The 18109-nt window shown below is 40.4% G+C and overlaps 1 protein-coding gene across 7 annotated transcripts in view; it reads left to right on the forward strand.

Moving 5' to 3' along the window:
• The window catches only part of LIN54 (lin-54 DREAM MuvB core complex component), a 40801-nt gene that overhangs the window by 10502 nt on the left and 12190 nt on the right, over positions 1 to 18109 (forward strand). For 2 of the 7 annotated variants that reach the window (XM_080410844.1, XM_080410846.1), the window contains exons 2-5: positions 5279 to 6006; positions 11556 to 11676; positions 14957 to 15102; positions 16624 to 16782. In XM_080410844.1, the coding sequence (XP_080266970.1) occupies positions 5314 to 6006; positions 11556 to 11676; positions 14957 to 15102; positions 16624 to 16782 (1119 nt within the window). In that variant the 5' untranslated portion in view covers positions 5279 to 5313. Of the gene's footprint in view, positions 1 to 914; positions 2839 to 5278; positions 6007 to 11555; positions 11677 to 14956; positions 15103 to 16623; positions 16783 to 18109 lie in introns of those variants that run through there. The other 5 variants (XM_080410845.1, XM_080410843.1, XM_080410847.1 and 2 more) reach the window with 5 other exon arrangements.

Here is an 18109-nt window from a genome sequence, read left to right on the forward strand (position 1 = left end):
CTTCTTGGATAAATCAAAGATCCATGCTGTATTTCTTCTACTTCCTCCTGCCTTTGCTCTAATGAATGGATTTAGGAATAAAATAAATTATTATGTTTTTTAAACCTTTACTAGTTAAGAGAAATAGACTGATTTTATGAATATAATTTCATATGAATATTTTGAGATTTTTTACTTTTAAAATTCTCAAATTTGAGCCATAGCCTGGCAACAGTCAGTTGCTCGACCTTTATTCAAAAGAGAAGTTATAATGTTCTCACGTTTTTGTCTTAGCAAAGGAAATGCCAGATGTTATCCCTTCTGTATTGGATAGTTGATGATACTGTGTTCTTGTTTTTTCCCTCCACATCTGCATTTAGAGTCCATTGTGCTTGCAGTGAATAATTACTTGTTTGGTGGTCCACTTTTACTTTTCTGCTATTTATCTGACCCTAGTTTCCAGCCTTATTCTCTCCACCTGGTTTAGTAAATCCCTTGAGGGATACTGCAACTATTGGTGTTTTCCCTTAAACTTTGAAAATTATTAGACAGGCACGTTGATTCTCTTAAAAGCTAGTAATATCTAAACTTTATTGATCCTCAGAAAAAAAAACTGGCCTTTTGCAGTACCAAGGGTGGGTGGAGATGCTAGTAAGTCTCTTAATCCAAATAATTCTGGTTTTCTGTTTCTTGGGAGCTGCAAAACTGTATCTTATGTTATGTCCCTCAGGAAAATGGTAATAATTAATATATGGTCCTGTTTCTGTGTTCTTGTGGCTAGCGATAGTAACTAGTTTCACATACGCATGTCCATGTGACTTGTCTCCTGGATAATCACACCAGCAGTGACCTCTTGAGGACTGGGATTTCTTGTGGTGTTTCAGCATTCCTCTTCATACTTACTTTCAACTTCCTGAGGCAGGAACTGTAAAAGTCCTTAAAAAGATTTGCCCTTGCTCTAGCTCTTAGTAATGCTATGTTTAGGTGCATGCATCTCTCCCAGCTTTTTACAAAGAACTACTAGTTGCTGTATCTGGCCAAGATACTTGGTTTCAGTTAGCATTTGCTTAGCATGCAGCAACAGTTACTGATTCCCAAGAGAATCCATGTTCTTTTGGGGGCTATGTTGGACTTTGTGCCTTTATGAAGCTTTTGATTTTGGGATAGGTTTTTTTTGTAAGTCAAGATAGATACTCTTGCAAAAGCTGTTACTGATTTGATTTCCCTATTTTCTAGTGAAAGTGACACTTCAGAATTTAGTTTAAAACTAAAATTGCCAATGACTCAAGGCAGGTCTGGCCAATGTTCTTAAACCTGTCAAGTTATACCAGAGTCTTCCTATGGCTAAGCGCTACCAGGCCTGTGCTGGGTACTGAGAATGGGAAGGGGACTGCCAGTGGGGCCACAACTGGTGACAAGTCCCTCAGACCGCCACTTCATTTTGATGACCTTGCTCACATGCAGCACCATCCCAGGACATCCTATCAAGTTGGTCTCAGCAGCCTTATTTCTGAGTAATCTGAATTTCCCAGCAGTTTTCCTTGCAGTACATAGCCTTCCTGATGATTCTGTAACATACCCTCCTGTAAATGCTGCTCTCAAACTGCTCCTGGTTGCAGACTGAGAGGTTAAAGATTCTTAGTGAAATGCAGGCATTTCTGGAGATGTAATAAGATGCAGTTAGTTTCTGTAAAATACAGGCATTGTTATGTCTTGCAATTGGTTTACTTTTTTGCAGGTCAACCTGCTTAAATATTGATTCTTTTGATTTTCCTGTTTAGTGTGGCTGCTTTGCATGCTTTATCAACAAAGGTGTTGATGTAATTGATCTCAGCACTTTAACAGTGTTAGTTTCTGTCACTAGTATGTCAGTGCAGGATCTTTAAGAGAAGGAAGAAAACAGATCAAAGTTCACAGGTACCTGTCAGACATCAGTTCTGTATTTTTGCCAACAATGATGGCGTTCTTTAGCCTCTTCCTTATAAATTCCTTTTACCCTTTATGACATTGTATACATCTATATATTTTTTTGTGAATATCAAATGTAGAGATCTGTGCTGTGGGTAAGTTGATGAGGTGGTTCACTCAAGATGAACTTCTGTTCCTGTCCTCCTAACAGTACTCAGCATTTTTCAGAGTTGTTGCTCCAAGACTCTGCTGATGGTATGCTTTAGTCCCTGCTTTTTTTTTAATATGTTTTTGGCTGGTTTGGTGTCCTGAGCTTTTTCTAAACAAATCTTCACTATGTGAATTTACTCTTGAGCTTTTAATTTAGCTGTATGGTCGTGTTGCAGGCTAAAATATTCTATTTAGTAGTCTGATCCTGGAATTTTTATGGAGTTCCCCAGTCTGAGAGTGTGCTTACATACTTCCTTGGGTTACATTGTTTTTTCTTCAGGTTTTGAGCTAAATAAGGGTAAACACTTACTGATGCATCTTGGGGGGGGGGGGGGGGGGGGGGGGGGGGGTGTAGGTACAGCCCTTGCATTACCAAGTGACTCAAAGCCTAATTGCTGAAGTGAATGAAATTTTCAAGTCGTCTTAAATAGTTAAAGTAATCCTCTACCCTGTCTTGAGTATCTCAAAGCTGTTAGAATCTTAACATGCTTTTACTGTTGGAAATCACTTTAATAGCGGAGCTGGAAAAATGGAAACAGCACATGTTTATTTCTTCTAATGCTTTTATACCAAACAGCTGGACTACTGAGAAATTCTGGCTAAGTACCTAGGAGTAAAATCTGCAGGGATGTTGAAGCAGCCTTTGATGACAGCAGTTTCTGGAATAGCTAGGATGAGATTTTCCTTATTGCATTTCATCTATTTCAGTCATATCCAATAAGCAATGAAGACATAGAACAGGTAGGTTGTGTTGTGGTTCTTTTCTTGCTGTTGTTGATGGCTCTAGCCTGAATACATTAATGCAAGCCTACTGTAAAATGATGAGACCTAATTGTAAAACCTTCCAATGTGATGGCTATAAACTATTAATCCAGTAGGGAAGCGTAATGTTTATTTTAACTTGTCAGTTTCTGATTCCAGACTTGATGTATTTCGTTTCCTTCTGCATGCTGACTTAAAAGTGGTTTGTTGGTTGTTATCCTTTCAACTAGATATAGGTATTTAATAACTATTTACTGCTTTGTAACATAACCTAATGGTAAGAATGAAGAATATAAATAACGAACTGTGTAACTAAAGTATATGTAAATGCTTTATGGTCATACTGTTAAAAGATACTAAGAATGACCTTTCTTTTAGGGAATAACACATACAGATGCAAGCCAAAAGCAAGTAACTTAAAATTATTTGTCATTACTGAATGGTGATTTTTCCCTTCTTTTCAAACATTGAGGCAATCATAATTTGGATTGCACTTGATCCTAGGAGTCAAACTGCTGGATCCAAGCCCCTTGTGCTTGTCAGTATAGAACAGGATGGTGAGGTGTGTGTTGCTTTTTTTGTGGTGGTGTGGGGTTGTTTGTCTGAAATAGTTAAAATTTATAAGATCTAAGATGCAAGCCCATGCAGGTTGATGAGGAGATGAGAAAGTGACACAGTTCAGGAGATCTGTTGGCTTTAACATATGCTGAAACAGTCTGCTTTTACTAATCTGATTTTTGTGTAATCTTGTATTTTGTATATGCAGTCAACCAATTGGACTTTAAGACAGCAATGCAATACTGTTACTAATGTGTCCTTAGGAGTAAGCTGTTTTGTCTAGTGCTAATTACCAGGGCTGACATCACAGCAAGCTGTACTGGTATTGCTTTGGGAGAAATGCTTTCCAAAGGAGGTATTTCTGGCAGTGACATCAGATAACTTGGTATCTTTAAGTGCCTGCCAATAAGTTGAGCTCTGTGTGTGTTTGACCGTCTGTCATCTGAACAGGTTCTGTCACAGCTTGGGCTTCTTGAGTGTCATGGCAGTTTGATATGCCTTGTACTTTGAGGTGAGGGGGATCAGCATGGCACCCTTCACAATCAGGAAGCCATGGACTGCTCCAACAGAGCCTCCTGAGCTTGGCAGGGAAACTAGGTAGATTATAGTAGGATTTTCTTCCCTATCCTTCTACCTTACGAGCAAAATGCAGCTGTCCTGTAGTTTGGTGTTGCGCAAAATGGAACCACAACGACTCCAGAGGAATCTATTTCACCTTGGCATTTGGGCGCTGGTTTTGTGGCATGATTCCTTAATTATGAATGTTGCTTAGTATGAATAACTCAGCTCTTTTTTTTTTTTCTAGCATGTGGGAAATTGAAGAGGACAAGATCCTTTCAAATTCAGCTTATGAGTACTCAGGGGCGTACTCACCCATCCGGTGCCTAAGCATGCTGATTCGGTCAGCAAGTGGGGAAAATACCTTATGAAGCTGATCAGTCTTCAGCTTCTGAGAGCGATATAGATTCGGTGGGAATGGTAGACAAGACAATTCCCAGCAATGTCTTCAAGGTTTCTCAAGTGACCAGTGACTCTGGCCTTGAATCTCACTGTATTATTATTTTTTTTAATACGAATCAGTTGCTCTTACTAGGCAGCTTAAAATATTCTATTTCAGATGGGGTGTTTCATGTTTAGAACATGCTTCAAATTAATCATGAATTTGGGCATTATATTTTCTTGTGAGTATTGAGGGGGGAAAAAAAGATTGAGCTACTCTTTTCACAGCCAGCATAGAGGAATTGTCTGCCTAATTGGAAGGGCAGAAGGGCAGGGCTTTGGCATGGTCCTGGGGTAGGTGGGCTGTTGATTGAGCTTGTGGGATTGATAAAGCCCATCACTAGACAGCTGTTTGTTTTTCTGAGATTTCAAAAATAAGGATTTGGCAAAGATGAACCCCTGTTACATCTGGTACAGATAACAAGTCTCTTGAGGCAAGATAACCTGCTAATCAATGTTGACATGTATGAGAAAAGCCATTATTGTCTGTTGGATATTTAAAGCTGTTTAACTCCTGCTTTATATTTCAGTAAGCTTAAATGTCTGTGAACAAGGTAGCTGTGTCTTGGGAAGGAAACACTGCTTCTTTGTGTACTGTGTTGTCAAGAGTGGACTGGTAATACACAGCAAGTCAGTGTCTTGATTTGATGTCACTGGATGATACAAATTCTTACTGAGAGTAAATTCAGCTTAATATGTTATGTTTTGATAAATTTTTTTTGTGCTATCCCTTCTGTGCATGCACAATACCTTCAACCTAAAAAAAAAATCTGCTGCTATATTTTCTTTTTTGGTAATATTATTTATAAAACTTTGAAAATGTGTGTTTTCTGGAAGCCAATAACTTTTTAAAATATTGCAGTACCTGCTCCAGTCATCACTGCCACAACTGCTAAAATGGAGGTGGTTTCAGCAGAAGTCAACAGCTTGCTCCCTGAGGAAATAATGGACACTGGTATAACCCTGGTGGAAGATGACAGCATCGAGGCAGTTATCGTGTCATCGCCGATCGGAGATTCGATTCCCATGGAAACAGAACTGGAAGAAATAGTGAACATAAGCACCACCAGCAACTCCTCAGCTACAACTACGGCCACAGTCACCACAGAACCACTTACTGCACCCAGCAATCACTCAGGCGATGCAGCAGTGAACACCACAACCCCAAAAACTGATGCAAATGCAGTTGTAAAGCCTACTTTTCCAAGTGGTCTCCATAAACTTGGTGCCCAGACCCCTGTCACTATATCGGCCAATCAAATTATTCTGAACAAGACCGCCGATATTAAAATAGGCAATCAGAGTATTAAACCGGATGGACAAAAGCTTATTGTAACAACTTTGGGCAAGTCTGGCCAACCTATTGTGTTAGCATTACCCCACAGCCAGCTCCCGCAGGCGCAGAAGGCCACGTCCCAAGCCCAAGGCGGAGACTCCAAGGTACAAGGCCAGCAGATCAAGGTTGTTATCGGAGGTCGGTCAGAAGTGAAACCTGTAGTTGGTGTCTCAGCTTTGACACAAGGAAGTCAGCTGATAAACACTGCGGCCCAGCCTTCTGTTTTGCAGCCCCAGCAATTAAAAACAGTACAGGTAAAGTGAGTGTATACTGATGAAACATCTTAAAAACAGTTTTGTTGCTGCAACAGTTGTCCCTTTTCTTCACTGATAGACACACGGTTGCTTTCAGCCTTTGCATTTATTCTTTGTGTTAAAAAACAGAATGCTGCTCCTAGCCCATGCTTTCATCTGTGGATGCATTTACCACTTTATGCCCTTTACCTCTAGCTACTGTCTAGAAACCTAAAATTTGCCTCAGAGAAAGCAAGCTATTAAAATTCAGTAAATTGAAGAGAATCTTCCCATTATTTTCATTTTATAAAAATAAATCCTACATGCTTTCAGGAAGATTGAATTGAACTCTCAATGCCTATTGTTCTTAATTCAAAGTGTATGCTGCCTTACTCTTTTACAAAAGAGTGGCTTCTGCCTGTTACATTTAGTTTGTTTAAATAAACTCTGTGAAAAAAAAACTTCGAGAATTTGAAAAAGAACAATGACAGTCATGGTTTAACCGTAGCTCGTAAAGGTATATCTTGTCTGCCTCAAATCTACTTAAGCTTGTTGATAGATACTGATAGACTAGACACGAATGTAAGCTGGACACTTAAAAAACCTGAACAAGGTTTTGTTCCTGGTCTGTGGTATGGATCTTGAGGTATTTGAAACCACAGAGAATCTACTGGGGTCTGAAAATCTGTTGAAAAGACTTGGGTTATGACCCAAAGGGTCTGATTTTTCATTTGCTGTATGGCAGAACAAAATGTGAGTGACTTTGTTCTAGTTGGCAGTGAGGCAGAAATAAGACCTCATTAAAGTGAAGGAAAAGTAGAACTCAATGCAGGTTATGATGTGAAAATATTTATATTACAGTCTAAATTGAACGAGAAATTAAACTCTAAGCTAATAAAAATTAATTTGCTGCACATGGCAAATTAAAAAATTTTAAGCATGTTATTAGCTGAATGGTAAGCTCCCTGACTAGTATTTCATGGCAAGCAAATGTGAGCAACTCTCATGACTGTTTTAAAGCTGCAGATGATCCCTGCACTGATTTCTGCTTTTTCCTTGTTTGTTGCTACATCATACCCGTGGAAAACATGTTTAATAATGGCTGTTTGAAACATACCCATTTTCTTAAGCGGCTTTTATTTTTGTACCTTGATCATTAATGATATGGATGTCATTACAGCTTTCAAAAAAGCCTCTGCCCTTGACTCAGCATAGGAACGTTTAAGAGTGAATTAGTTCTTGATACTTGGCTTCAGTTACTGCAAAGTGACAGAGGAAACTGAGGAGAGTGATGTGCTCTTGAGTGCATGAGATGACCTGTGCCATCAGTGACTGAAACACAGTGCTGCGGTGATTGACCTCAGCTGTTTCTCATTAGGAATTCTACAGGTTTCTTAACAGAAGCAGTTACAAAGTCACTTGCATCCATTTGTAAATACAGTTAATAGCAGTTTGAGTATATTTTTCTTGTGGTCTCTTTTTATTAAGTCTTTGCTTCCATTTGCAAAACAGATTGAATCGTTAACACCTTTTTTCCTATAAGGAGAGGAGGAAGTACAAATGACAAGCAAGGCAGCAATGTTCAGTTAGTTATAAGTATCCAATACTGCAGAGAAGATTACATTAGCACTTCCCAGACAGTGCTTTTCCCTTTAGAGTAGCGGAGGGATATATGAGGCTAGGCGAGAGATTCATGGTTTACCCTATCATGAATGACAGGGGAGTTAACCCATGCCTGGAGTCTCTGGCTTAGAAAATGAAGTCATGCGTTTACCCCATCGTCTTGAACAAGCCTCTTAGCCTTTCAGTGAGTAGAAAAGGAAGCTGTGAATGCCACCCTGCCTCCCAAGGGTCTTGTGTAGCTTATCTCTTGTGGCTTTGTGAATCAGGTATTTCACATGTAAGGGCAGCACAGCAGTTTGACTTGGTACCGAGAAGTGAATTGGTAAAAGATTAGATGACAAAGAGCGCTCGTCAGTTCTCCTTACATCCTCCCTGTCCTAGGGGCTTTGCAGGTCATTGGAAAAATTCAGTTAGCTTCTCAGTAATCTTAATTGTGACATTTGAAATCTCAGCACTTGAGAAAGGGCATAATGGATAGAGCAAAATGTTCCTTGGAATCCTGACTGCAGTTTTAGAGGTATGAGGCTGTGAGGTGTAAAATGTGGCAGGACATTGGGCTTCATCTATGTCCAGAGGATTGTACTGTCCATTGGCAGCTTGTCCTGATTTAGTTGAAAACACTTCCCAGGATGTGTGGACAAAACTACTAGGCAAGTGCATCTGCTTTCAGGTTGTGGGTCTTGCCCGTGTACAGGCTTAAAAACAGTGATGTGCTTACTGGTGTACTGCTTCAGTCCAAGTGCATTAAGCAGGGGTTTGGCCTCGCAGAGGACTCTCAACCAGATGTCCAGACCTGTTGTCATTGCTGTCACTAAGCTAGTCTAACTTGAACTTCTCCTGATGTGGTAACTGGCTTTGTGTTTCAGCAAATAAATCTGTGTGTCCATAGCATTGTTGCTGTCATGGCAAGACAACTGCTAAGCCATCATTGTGGCTTCATCTCATCGTGGAGAAGTGACCTCATGCACTCCCTAACCTCAGAGCAAACTCTCATTCCAAGCTCAGTTTCTTCATCTTCTCTGAAGTACGCTGTTCTCCTCTTCTATTTCTAGAGTCCCTGATTATTCATGTTATGCCAAATATGAATTACATAGGGTGTGGCTACATGGACAAGCTCCCATGAGGTCCTCTAGGGAGTGGATTTTTATAGTATGTTAGCTCCTTTGTGGTAGCTGACTATGTGGGTATTCAGTCCTGCAGTAAATGCAACGTATGTATGTGCTTTTTTCTATATGTATGGAACACTGTTTGACCACTGAAAACAGAGTCTGGCTGTAGAAACTTGCCTGTTCATCTTGTTTACTGGAGAGTGATTGGAAAGACACTAATTGACCTTTTAAATAGCAATGCAGATAAATCTGTCTACTTCCGTAGGGGGAAGAAGGTTGGTGTGTGCTTCTAAATACCATAATTTTCTTGTGGAAATTTCCTGTTGCCCCAGGAAATATTTTTCACTTTATTTCTAAGTAACTCGCAGGGAGTGTGCTTAGTTTACACAGTCAGAGGAATAACATTAAGCTTCTTGTAATTAGTACAGGCCATGGCAGAGTGCTCTGGAGAACTTGCTCTTTCTGAAGCATCAAATGGGCAGTCTGTCATGTTGACTGTTTTCTCTGGCTTCTCCAGTCTCTTCTGAAATGGGTAGCAAGTTTCTTACCGATAACTAGAAGGCTCTCACTTCTAGATGCCTAGAAGATGGCTGGGGTTATCAATTCTAGTGGCAAAAACAGGAGTTCATGGCGTGCACCTGGGGGCCAAGGGCTGTTCCTCACCTATAACCAACCATGTTTGAGTTTTGCTGTGTTTCCTAAGCCCTGAGGGATTTCACTCATTTGTTAGACCACTTTCATAGAGAAAAAGTTCACCTGAAAAGCAAGGGGGAGTTTATCAGTAGAGGATATTGTAAGTTGAGGCTGAGGGAAGCAGGGCTACTTGCATTGACCAGCTATAGTTTTAGGATTTTTACGGTTTTTCTGAAATACTTCATGCTGACAGGTAGCTAGTATTTTATATGTATTCATGTAAGTCATTTAAGCATGCTTATTGACTGTTGCTGGGAAATGACTGCTGTTGTCCAGAGCTGGCTGTTCCTGCTGGATAGTGATCATGTTCTGAGCCAGACTTTGCCCTCGCTTCAGAGTAAAAGCAATAGCAGTTCAGTTACAAGAATACCTTATGGCAGGATAAGATTAATTTCAGCAGAATGGAAATCTCAAATCAGGCAGATGAAGTGTGGGGCATTTATCAGAAATTAAAAGATGTGCCAATTTACAAAAATAATAAGATACATTACAGATAAAATGCCTACTCGTCTGTCAGCTTGTATGTGCTAAGAGAACTGAATCCCTGAGGTGTTAAAATGGCTTTGAGTTGAATTTGTCATCTGGGCTATGAATGAAGTTTTCTTCTTCAAACAACTTAATGTTTCAAATGAGGTCTGTTTTCTGGCACTGCCCGGTGTCAGTGTCGCTCGTTCCTGGCTTTCCTTGGCTAGGCACAGCTCAGGCACGCAGGCTGGAGTTTGTGTGCCATAGCAGGGGGGCTCTGGTGTCCCCAGCCGTGTGTGTGTGCTGCTGGAAGCTGGAACAGCCTCGTGTGTGTGCTTTTTGCAGGGCAGCTGGGGAATTCGTTAGGTGCTGCTGAATATTTCAGATGTTTTGGTGTTACTCTACTGTAAAGGAGGTGTTTTCAGTCAGCAAATTCTATAAATAGGGTTTTGTGTAGGAAACCATAACATCCAGCCTACTCAATTGCTTCATCTAAGTACTCGTAACTTTCTCAGGCTGTTAAAAGTAGCTGTCATCTCTGTATCTTTGCATGTCAGTCAGATTTCTCCAGCTAACTGCTTGAGTAGCAAAAGTGGCTCCCCACAGAGACGCTAATGTCATGACTTCGATGTGGCTGGAGTTGGTAGCTGGTGCCCAGGGGATGTGGCTGGGGGTGTGTGCGGAGGAGAGGCAGCATGGGCCTGACCTGTGGGGTGGGTAAGTGTAAGGACTTCATTAATGTCTTGCAGTGTGCTCTTTTGGACTCAGGGAAGATCTTAGACATAGTCCACATCTGTAGGCAGCCTCTGCAATCAACAGGCTTAAATAGTCTTTAAAAGAAGTCAGCCTCTTAATTGAACTATTTACCAGTTGGATGCTGATGTGTAGGAGCTATTAGGATAAATACATCTGGTAGTTAACTTCTGTCAGTATGGAAAAGGGGAAAAAGGCTTGTTTAAGATGTTAAGACTATAAAACCCTGCTTATAAAGATTTCAAGTTTATCAGTGTCATAAAGGTGCACATGTATGTTTCTGGTCCAGCTGTGTTTTCAGAAGCTGGATCATGGAAGGAAGAAAAGACTCCTTTGGGCCTGGATGTAGCAAACTGATTTCTTCTTGGCTAGTGTGTACCCAAAACTTCCAGGGACTGATGATCCACCTACTTTTTGAGAACTGTGGCAGAAAGCTCTTTCCCCATTTGCAGGATAAAAGGGTGCTGCTATGTCAAGAGTAGGTCAAGAGATATTTCAGAGTAGTAGTTGTTACATTTAAATCACTGGAGGAACACAGTGTGTCCCGATTGGCTGGAAAAGATCTAAACTTTTTTGAAGCTTCAGATATTGAGAGCTCTGTGTTTAATTCTAACATTTTGATCTAGACCCAACAGCATGTAAGAAATAATTATAGCATCTTGAGGATGAGGTATGTTTGCACAGAGAGATATCTTACAAAAAAAGCTGTAAGGGATTTGGCTATCCTGCTTTGGTGGTTAGTTTTCTAAGTGGCATGGATGATATCCTAGTTCTCTCCATAGAGAGAAATTGAGATTAAATGTGAGAAGCAATTATTCTTCTGATTATGTGTGCGAGTATTGCCCTTTTTCTAACATATTTAACAATACGATAATTTAGATCAAAAATGCTCAAGTTACTTTAGATCTCTTTTCCTCCATCTTTCAGATTGCGAAGAAGACCCGAACCCCAACTTCTGGCCCTGTGATCACCAAGCTGATCTTTGCAAAACCGATTAATAGCAAAGCTGTTACAGGGCAGACCACTCAAGTGTCACCAGTCATTGCAGGTTGTACTACTTTGACTTGTTTTGCTTTACCATTTTTTAAAGGCTGTTCAAAGAGATGATGATTGTAGAGATCTTTTGGTCTTGATGATTTTACTGTAGTTTCTGTTGAAGTACCTCAAGCAATTGGAAAAATAAATCAGAGTATTTTGTGGGTGGAAGCAGATAAATGCAGTTGTTGGTACCTTTACACAGTGTTTATTTAGAACTATATTTGTGGTTGTAGAGTTTGATCATTTTGCTTTTACTGTAAGATGATTTTGCTCTCTGGATTTTGGTGAGGAGGAAAAAAACCACCTCACAGCCAGAGAAAAGACTGCTTGATAAACAGAAAGTATTTGTAGATACATTATATAAATACACAGGGGGAAAAGGAGACACATGCTCTTCTATTACTTTAATCTGCTTACAGTTGGACAATTGAATACATGCAAATAACAGGAAAAATGCTTGAGTAACAAGTGAATAAAGCTGTGTTGTTTCTGTTAAGTTGTTCACTTCAAAAATAAGCATCGCAAAAAAGTAATTAAGGCAAATATGAAAGGGTTTGTGTCTTTGGAAGACAAATCTGTTTGTGTCCTTTAAACAACAGAATTAAAGAAAAAAATTCACAGTGTAAACATTTGTTTATTGTGGCAGTGGGACTGATGTGTCCCTTGCTGAATGCATCATTGCATGTATGCAAGTAACATCCAAGATATGTAAATTACCTGAAAATTATGAATGTAGGAAGCCAGTCATCTTCAGAGCTTTGAAGGATATCTTCAACTGTTTCCAGATTGACCAACCCAAGTAGGCTTAAAATTTTTTCTACATGTTTAAACAAATTAGTTAAGCCTTTACAGAACTGGGACTTGAGCTGGTTTTAAAAAGAATGCAACAGTGTCCTGTGAATGGCACATAACTGAAACATAATCTTTTCCTTGAGTTGTCAGGCTGCCTGCACCCTGAAGCCTGATTCATGTTTCAGATGAAAGAGGGATTCTCCATCCTACTCCCTAGTTTTAGCTCTTTCTCAAACAGTTCCCTATCATACATACAGACCTGTGAATAAGATTGTTCTACTGTTTATAAATATTTACATTAAGCTGTTCATGTGCGTTAAAAAAAAATAAACAAAAACCACCCAACCTAAAACGATTAAAAACCCCAAAATAAGCCACTTGCAGCTGCATTACATTTTCATCTAGCAATACATGAAAACTGGTAAACAGTAAGGAACCAAAACAGAAATAATAATACTACCAATAGCATATGTTTAAGTTTGCTGTCTCCAGAATGAATGGAAAATGTCCAAATCAAAACATACCTACATAATGTTGATAAACAGATATGTTACAAAATAAACAAACTTCCAGTTTTTAAATCAGTATGTTGGAAAATCAATACTACCTCTCCCTCAGCCTGTGAGAGAATCATCAGTGGGAGGTGAAGATGCATCTCTAATTGAGAGGGAAGTCTTTGTAAACATCTGCCTTTCCTCTCACCATCCCAAACAGCCAGTGCAGCTTGCCAGCTTCGAGAGGCTGGCATCATTTTGGGGAAGGTGTAACATTCGAGTGTTGTGTTTTGATGTTTATATATGTCTGTTTATGAATCTGATAAGTATTTTTAATTGCCTGGGAATTTCTGGAAGCTGAGGTGGAAGTTTTAAATTTAAGACTTGTCAATATAAGCAGCCAGATTCTGTTTAGGAAGTTGATGCCAGGGGGCACAGAGGCCATGTAGTGAGAAAGGGAAAGCTGTCACCAGGAAAAAACAAGCTCAAAGCAGTGAATACTGGAGATGATAGAATTCCTACAGACTCACATTTTTCAGGTTGTGTGTGGCTTTAGCAGCTGCTAGCAACTGTCTGTGCTGTTACTTAGACTGTACGAAAGTGAAGGTTATTTTACAGCACGTAGACCTCAGAGGAAGGCAGCTTGCCACGAGGATGCTTTTTCTTGTTAGTTCTACTTGACTTGTCATGCCACTGGTTTGTGCTGGACAGAAAAGTCATGCCTGAGTGTGCGTGTGTGTTTCTTATTTTGATAAATGTAGTACAAGAAAATGAGTGACTGTTGTGGTTTAACCCCTGATGGCAACTAGGCACCACGCAGCTAAAAGTGAGAAAACTCAGTGGTTGAGATAAAGACAGATTAATAGGTAAAGCAAAAGCCACGCACACAAGCAAAGCAAAACAAGGAATTCATTCACCGCTTCCCATCGGCAGGCAGGTGCTCAGCCATCTGCAGGAGAGCAGAGCTCCATCATGCATAATGGTTACTTGGGAAGGACAAAACACCATAACACTGAATGTCCCCCTCTTCCTCCTTCTTCCCCCAGCTTTATAAGCTGAGCATGAGGTTATATAGTATGCAATATCCCTTTGGTCAGTTGGGTTAGCTGTCCCAGCTGCGTCTCCTTCCAAATCCTTGTGCGCTTGTACTTTTTTTGCATTTGTACAATTCGTGTACTCACAGGTGGGGTAAGAAGCAGAAAAGGTCTTGGCTCTTCACAAACACTGCTCACCAATAACAAACATAATCAACACTGTTTTCAGCACCAATCCAAAACATAGCCCCTTATTAGCTGCTATAAGGAAAATTAATTCTATTCCAGCCAAAACCAGCACAGTGACAGAGAAGCTATGGCAGAAATGAGTGCAGTAGAGGAAATGCTCAGTGGTCAAGCACTCTTTAGAAAGAAACTTAGAAGTATGGGGGAAAAAAAAAAACCAAACCAAAAAAGTTCTGAAGGCTGATTTCATGATTTGGAGCTGCTGGTTTTGATGTTTAACCTAAAAAACCCACAACTAAGAGTTGATCTTGGACAGACCAAACACCTTTTCCTTGGTCACTGTAACACAGCTCATTTCTGATAGCCAAGGTTTTTAAAAGGAAGTAGCCCCCTGCAGATGCTCAGTTTCTCTCTATGTTGGCAGCAGCCCAGGGAGTTCCTGGGGAGCTGCCAGCTGGCTGGGTGTTTGTGCCCAGCGCATGTGTATTGGAGGACTGCACCCCTCAGGATGCTGTCCTGGCTTCAAGAATTTTCAGCTGAATGTCACAGAAAGCTCAATGTACATTTCAGCTTTATTAAACCTGAGCAAACTTTTTATTTGCAATAATGCCAATTATTTTCTTCTTTGTTGCTAAATCTAACTTAAAGAATACCAATGTCCTTCCTACCAGGTAATACGCTATCAGAAGTAGGGATCATTTGCACGATATGCAGAGAAAACTTTGCTTTAAAAATTAACGTAAGCAGGGATAACTTGAGTTGATGGTATCTTCCTTGTTTATAGGTAGGGTTCTTTCACAGTCTGCTCCAGGAACGCCACCAAAGACAATAACAATCTCTGAGAGTGGAGTCATTGGATCATCTTTGAGTACAACAACACAACAGACACCGAATAAAATAGCTATCTCCCCACTCAAATCCCCTAATAAGGTAAGGACCTGCTTTTGGCTACAGCCTTCTGTCTCTCCTGCCAGCTGTCTGAATGGAGCTCTCTGTGTCTTTGCTACAAGCTGTTTATGATCCTGCCTCTTCAGTCTCCATTATGCATCACAGTGCTCTGTGGTAATGGCCTGAGCTAGGGTTTTTGCAACTGGTTCCCTTCCTGTGGTTTTAAGTAAATATGCATTACTGCGTTAGTTTCCCATTTCTGCAATTTCTTGCCATTCCCTAAGCATCCATTGCAAGAGCAGCTGTTTTCTCTTAGCCAAGTGCTCAAACTATTATTTTTAGTGTCTTCACAAGATGTTAACAGGTTGTTTAAGAGGAGACCTTGATGATAATAGATCAGCACTTATTAACCATTGCCTGCTACTGCATAATTTAGTCTTCCTTAACCGCGTCTGCAGTAAAAATGACATTTGCAATGGTCCTTGAAAAATACAGAGCTGGAGATGAGCACAGGTGGGCAACAGATAGAAAAGGTAACTCACCCATCGTAAGCTGTGTTACAGATGCCGTGGTGATGCTTCTATTTTAGACTTGATAAAATTGTCTTGAGAAGAGAAATATTGCTGGAGAGATGAAGAGTTGGCGTGCAAGATGCATAGCACATGCAAACTAAGTATCGTGTATAGAAACTGGCATAAGAGTAAAGAGTTCTCCTAGTTTGGCCATGCTTTAGCTATGTAATCTTATAGAAATGGATAGGGGACTCTTGTTTGAGAATTATTAGTGAGGAAAGCAACATGAGGAAGAAGTAAAAAAAATACAAGTGTAGAATCAAAATTAGCATCAAGTAGGGGTAAAAAGGCTCTTAGGGTTACATCTTGAATTTGCCGTAGGTGAGTAATTGTAAGTATCTTTTAAAAGCAAATGGTTTAAAAAATTGGAAGTTCTCTTAAAACACAAAGAACGGAGTTTAGAACAAAAAGTAGAAAACCAGCCTTGGAAAGGGTGTGGCTGTATAGAGTACAGTACTTAAACACTACATTCTGCTGAAATGCAAACAGAAGACTAGATCTCTAAGGGAATCTGGAAAGTAGATTTGAAAATACTGATGTTCTTGTAGTTTGGCTGAATCAGTAGTGTAAGGTGAGATTTTTTTTTCTTCTTTTCCACAGCTCTCCTTTAAAACTTCAGTTTATGATTAAATAGTCATAGTACTGATTATAAAGCTGCTATTCAGAAAATCCTTCCTGACAATGCTCAGGCTTCAGCGGGCTAGTTTCCTTAAAAAAAACAAACAAACAATCCAAAACCCAGAAGCTGTGCTAGCTTTCTGCAGGGGCTTTTTGTTGCTGGAAACGAGCAATGCCTTGAAGTTTCTAACATGTCTGTGTGCTGTTGTGGCGCAGTTGGACCCATGTGAGTTGTGACTAAATACAGCACTCTTGCTCACAGAAAGAACCCTCTGTACTGGTGGAGAACTGTACTTTCATGAGGAGGGAAATGTATATGTACAGGGTCTTGTATCCTCCACGGAGATTTAAACTGCTTTTTTGTTTTGCCAAGCAGCTAGCAGTGGTGTCAGTGGCCTCCCAGCCTCCCAACTCCCCCCAGAAGACGGTGGGCGTCCCACTGAATGTAGCATTAGGACAGCAGATCCTCACAGTGCAGCAATCAGCACCCTCCTCCCCTGGGAAGGCTATAGTCAACCACACAACCACCCAGGTACAAACTGACTTTCCTTTGTCTTCTAGAGTGTCTCTGTCTCATCGCTTGCGGGAATCTGGGAGTGTTGAACTGCAGATTGGCAGTGGTCAGTCCCAAGGTGTTCTTGTAGTGGTGTTTCCTTGAGAATTGGCAAGAGCATTGCCCCAAGGAGTGTGCGCTGCTTCAGTTGAGAGGTGCAAACTGTTGCAAGCCCATGTGAGGGCACGCTGTTGGAAATCAGCTTTCCAATCTGGAAAGCACCACTTGGTGCAAGTTCTCGTCTCCGTATACTGAATCTCCCAAATCATCTGAAGGGCTCCCCATGACACGAGGAAATGTTCTTTGGGTGGTTTTATCTCTTCTACCAGTGTTTCTGTGCCACTGACTAGGGCTATTTTCCAGGCGTTTCTGAGGTTTGCAACAGTGGAGTTCATATTCTTGTGGTAGAGGTCTGCATAAGCAAGACACCATGGTCTGAGACCTACAGAGTTAGAAATTGTTAATTTCTTGTGTCTCATTTCTAGAAAAATATCAGGGTTTTCCATAATACTTTTGATAAATTGATTTGCATTAATGAATGACAAGACGAGACTGACCTTGATTACAAACTACAGTTCTTACCTTTTTCCTCTTTTGTAATCTTGGGTGAATCTTCTTCTATCTTAATGTATGTATTCCCATTTTGGTAAACATGAGGGGGTGCCTATGAATGTAAATAACCAGAGTGGATATAGCAGGGAGTGGACACAGTTGTATGTATGCCACGACACCAGAGACTTGGACAAATTGTGCCAGTCTCGTCTTCCTGATACAGGTGATAATTGGAATGCTGATATGGGAACATCGACACCAGCACGATCTGAACATATTTTTTTCCCCAGGGTAGAACTGGCGAAATTGTCTTTTTGAAACTGTTGTTAAATGGATAAGTTGCTCTAATGTGAGTACCCTAAGTGACAAAACAAAGATGGCTGTGGGGTATACATGCTGAGTTCTGATCCAGAGCTATCTGGCACAACATAAGGGTTTCACCTGTCTTCACTGGGCTCAATATGCCCTTAGAAGAACTGTCACATGAATGTCAGTTTTTCCAGGTGTTCTTGGATAGTGGCCACTAATTTGTGTGCTAGAGGGAACTTTGCCCATGCTGGTCTCCCTGTGATAACACTTAGGCTGTGACTGCTTGCAGATAGTGCTTATTTTGAATTGCTCCGGGTTGTTGAGGTTTTGGTATTTTAAAAAAATCCTGCAAAAACATGGCCTTGTAAAAGACTGGGCTTATATTTCCAGTGAAGTATGTGCAAATTGAGACTTCATTTGTGTAGCTGCTGAAAGCTGGGGAGCT

The sequence above is a fragment of the Falco punctatus genome (assembly GCF_963210335.1).
Source record: "Falco punctatus genome assembly, chromosome: 1".
NCBI lineage: Eukaryota > Metazoa > Chordata > Aves > Falconiformes > Falconidae > Falco > Falco punctatus.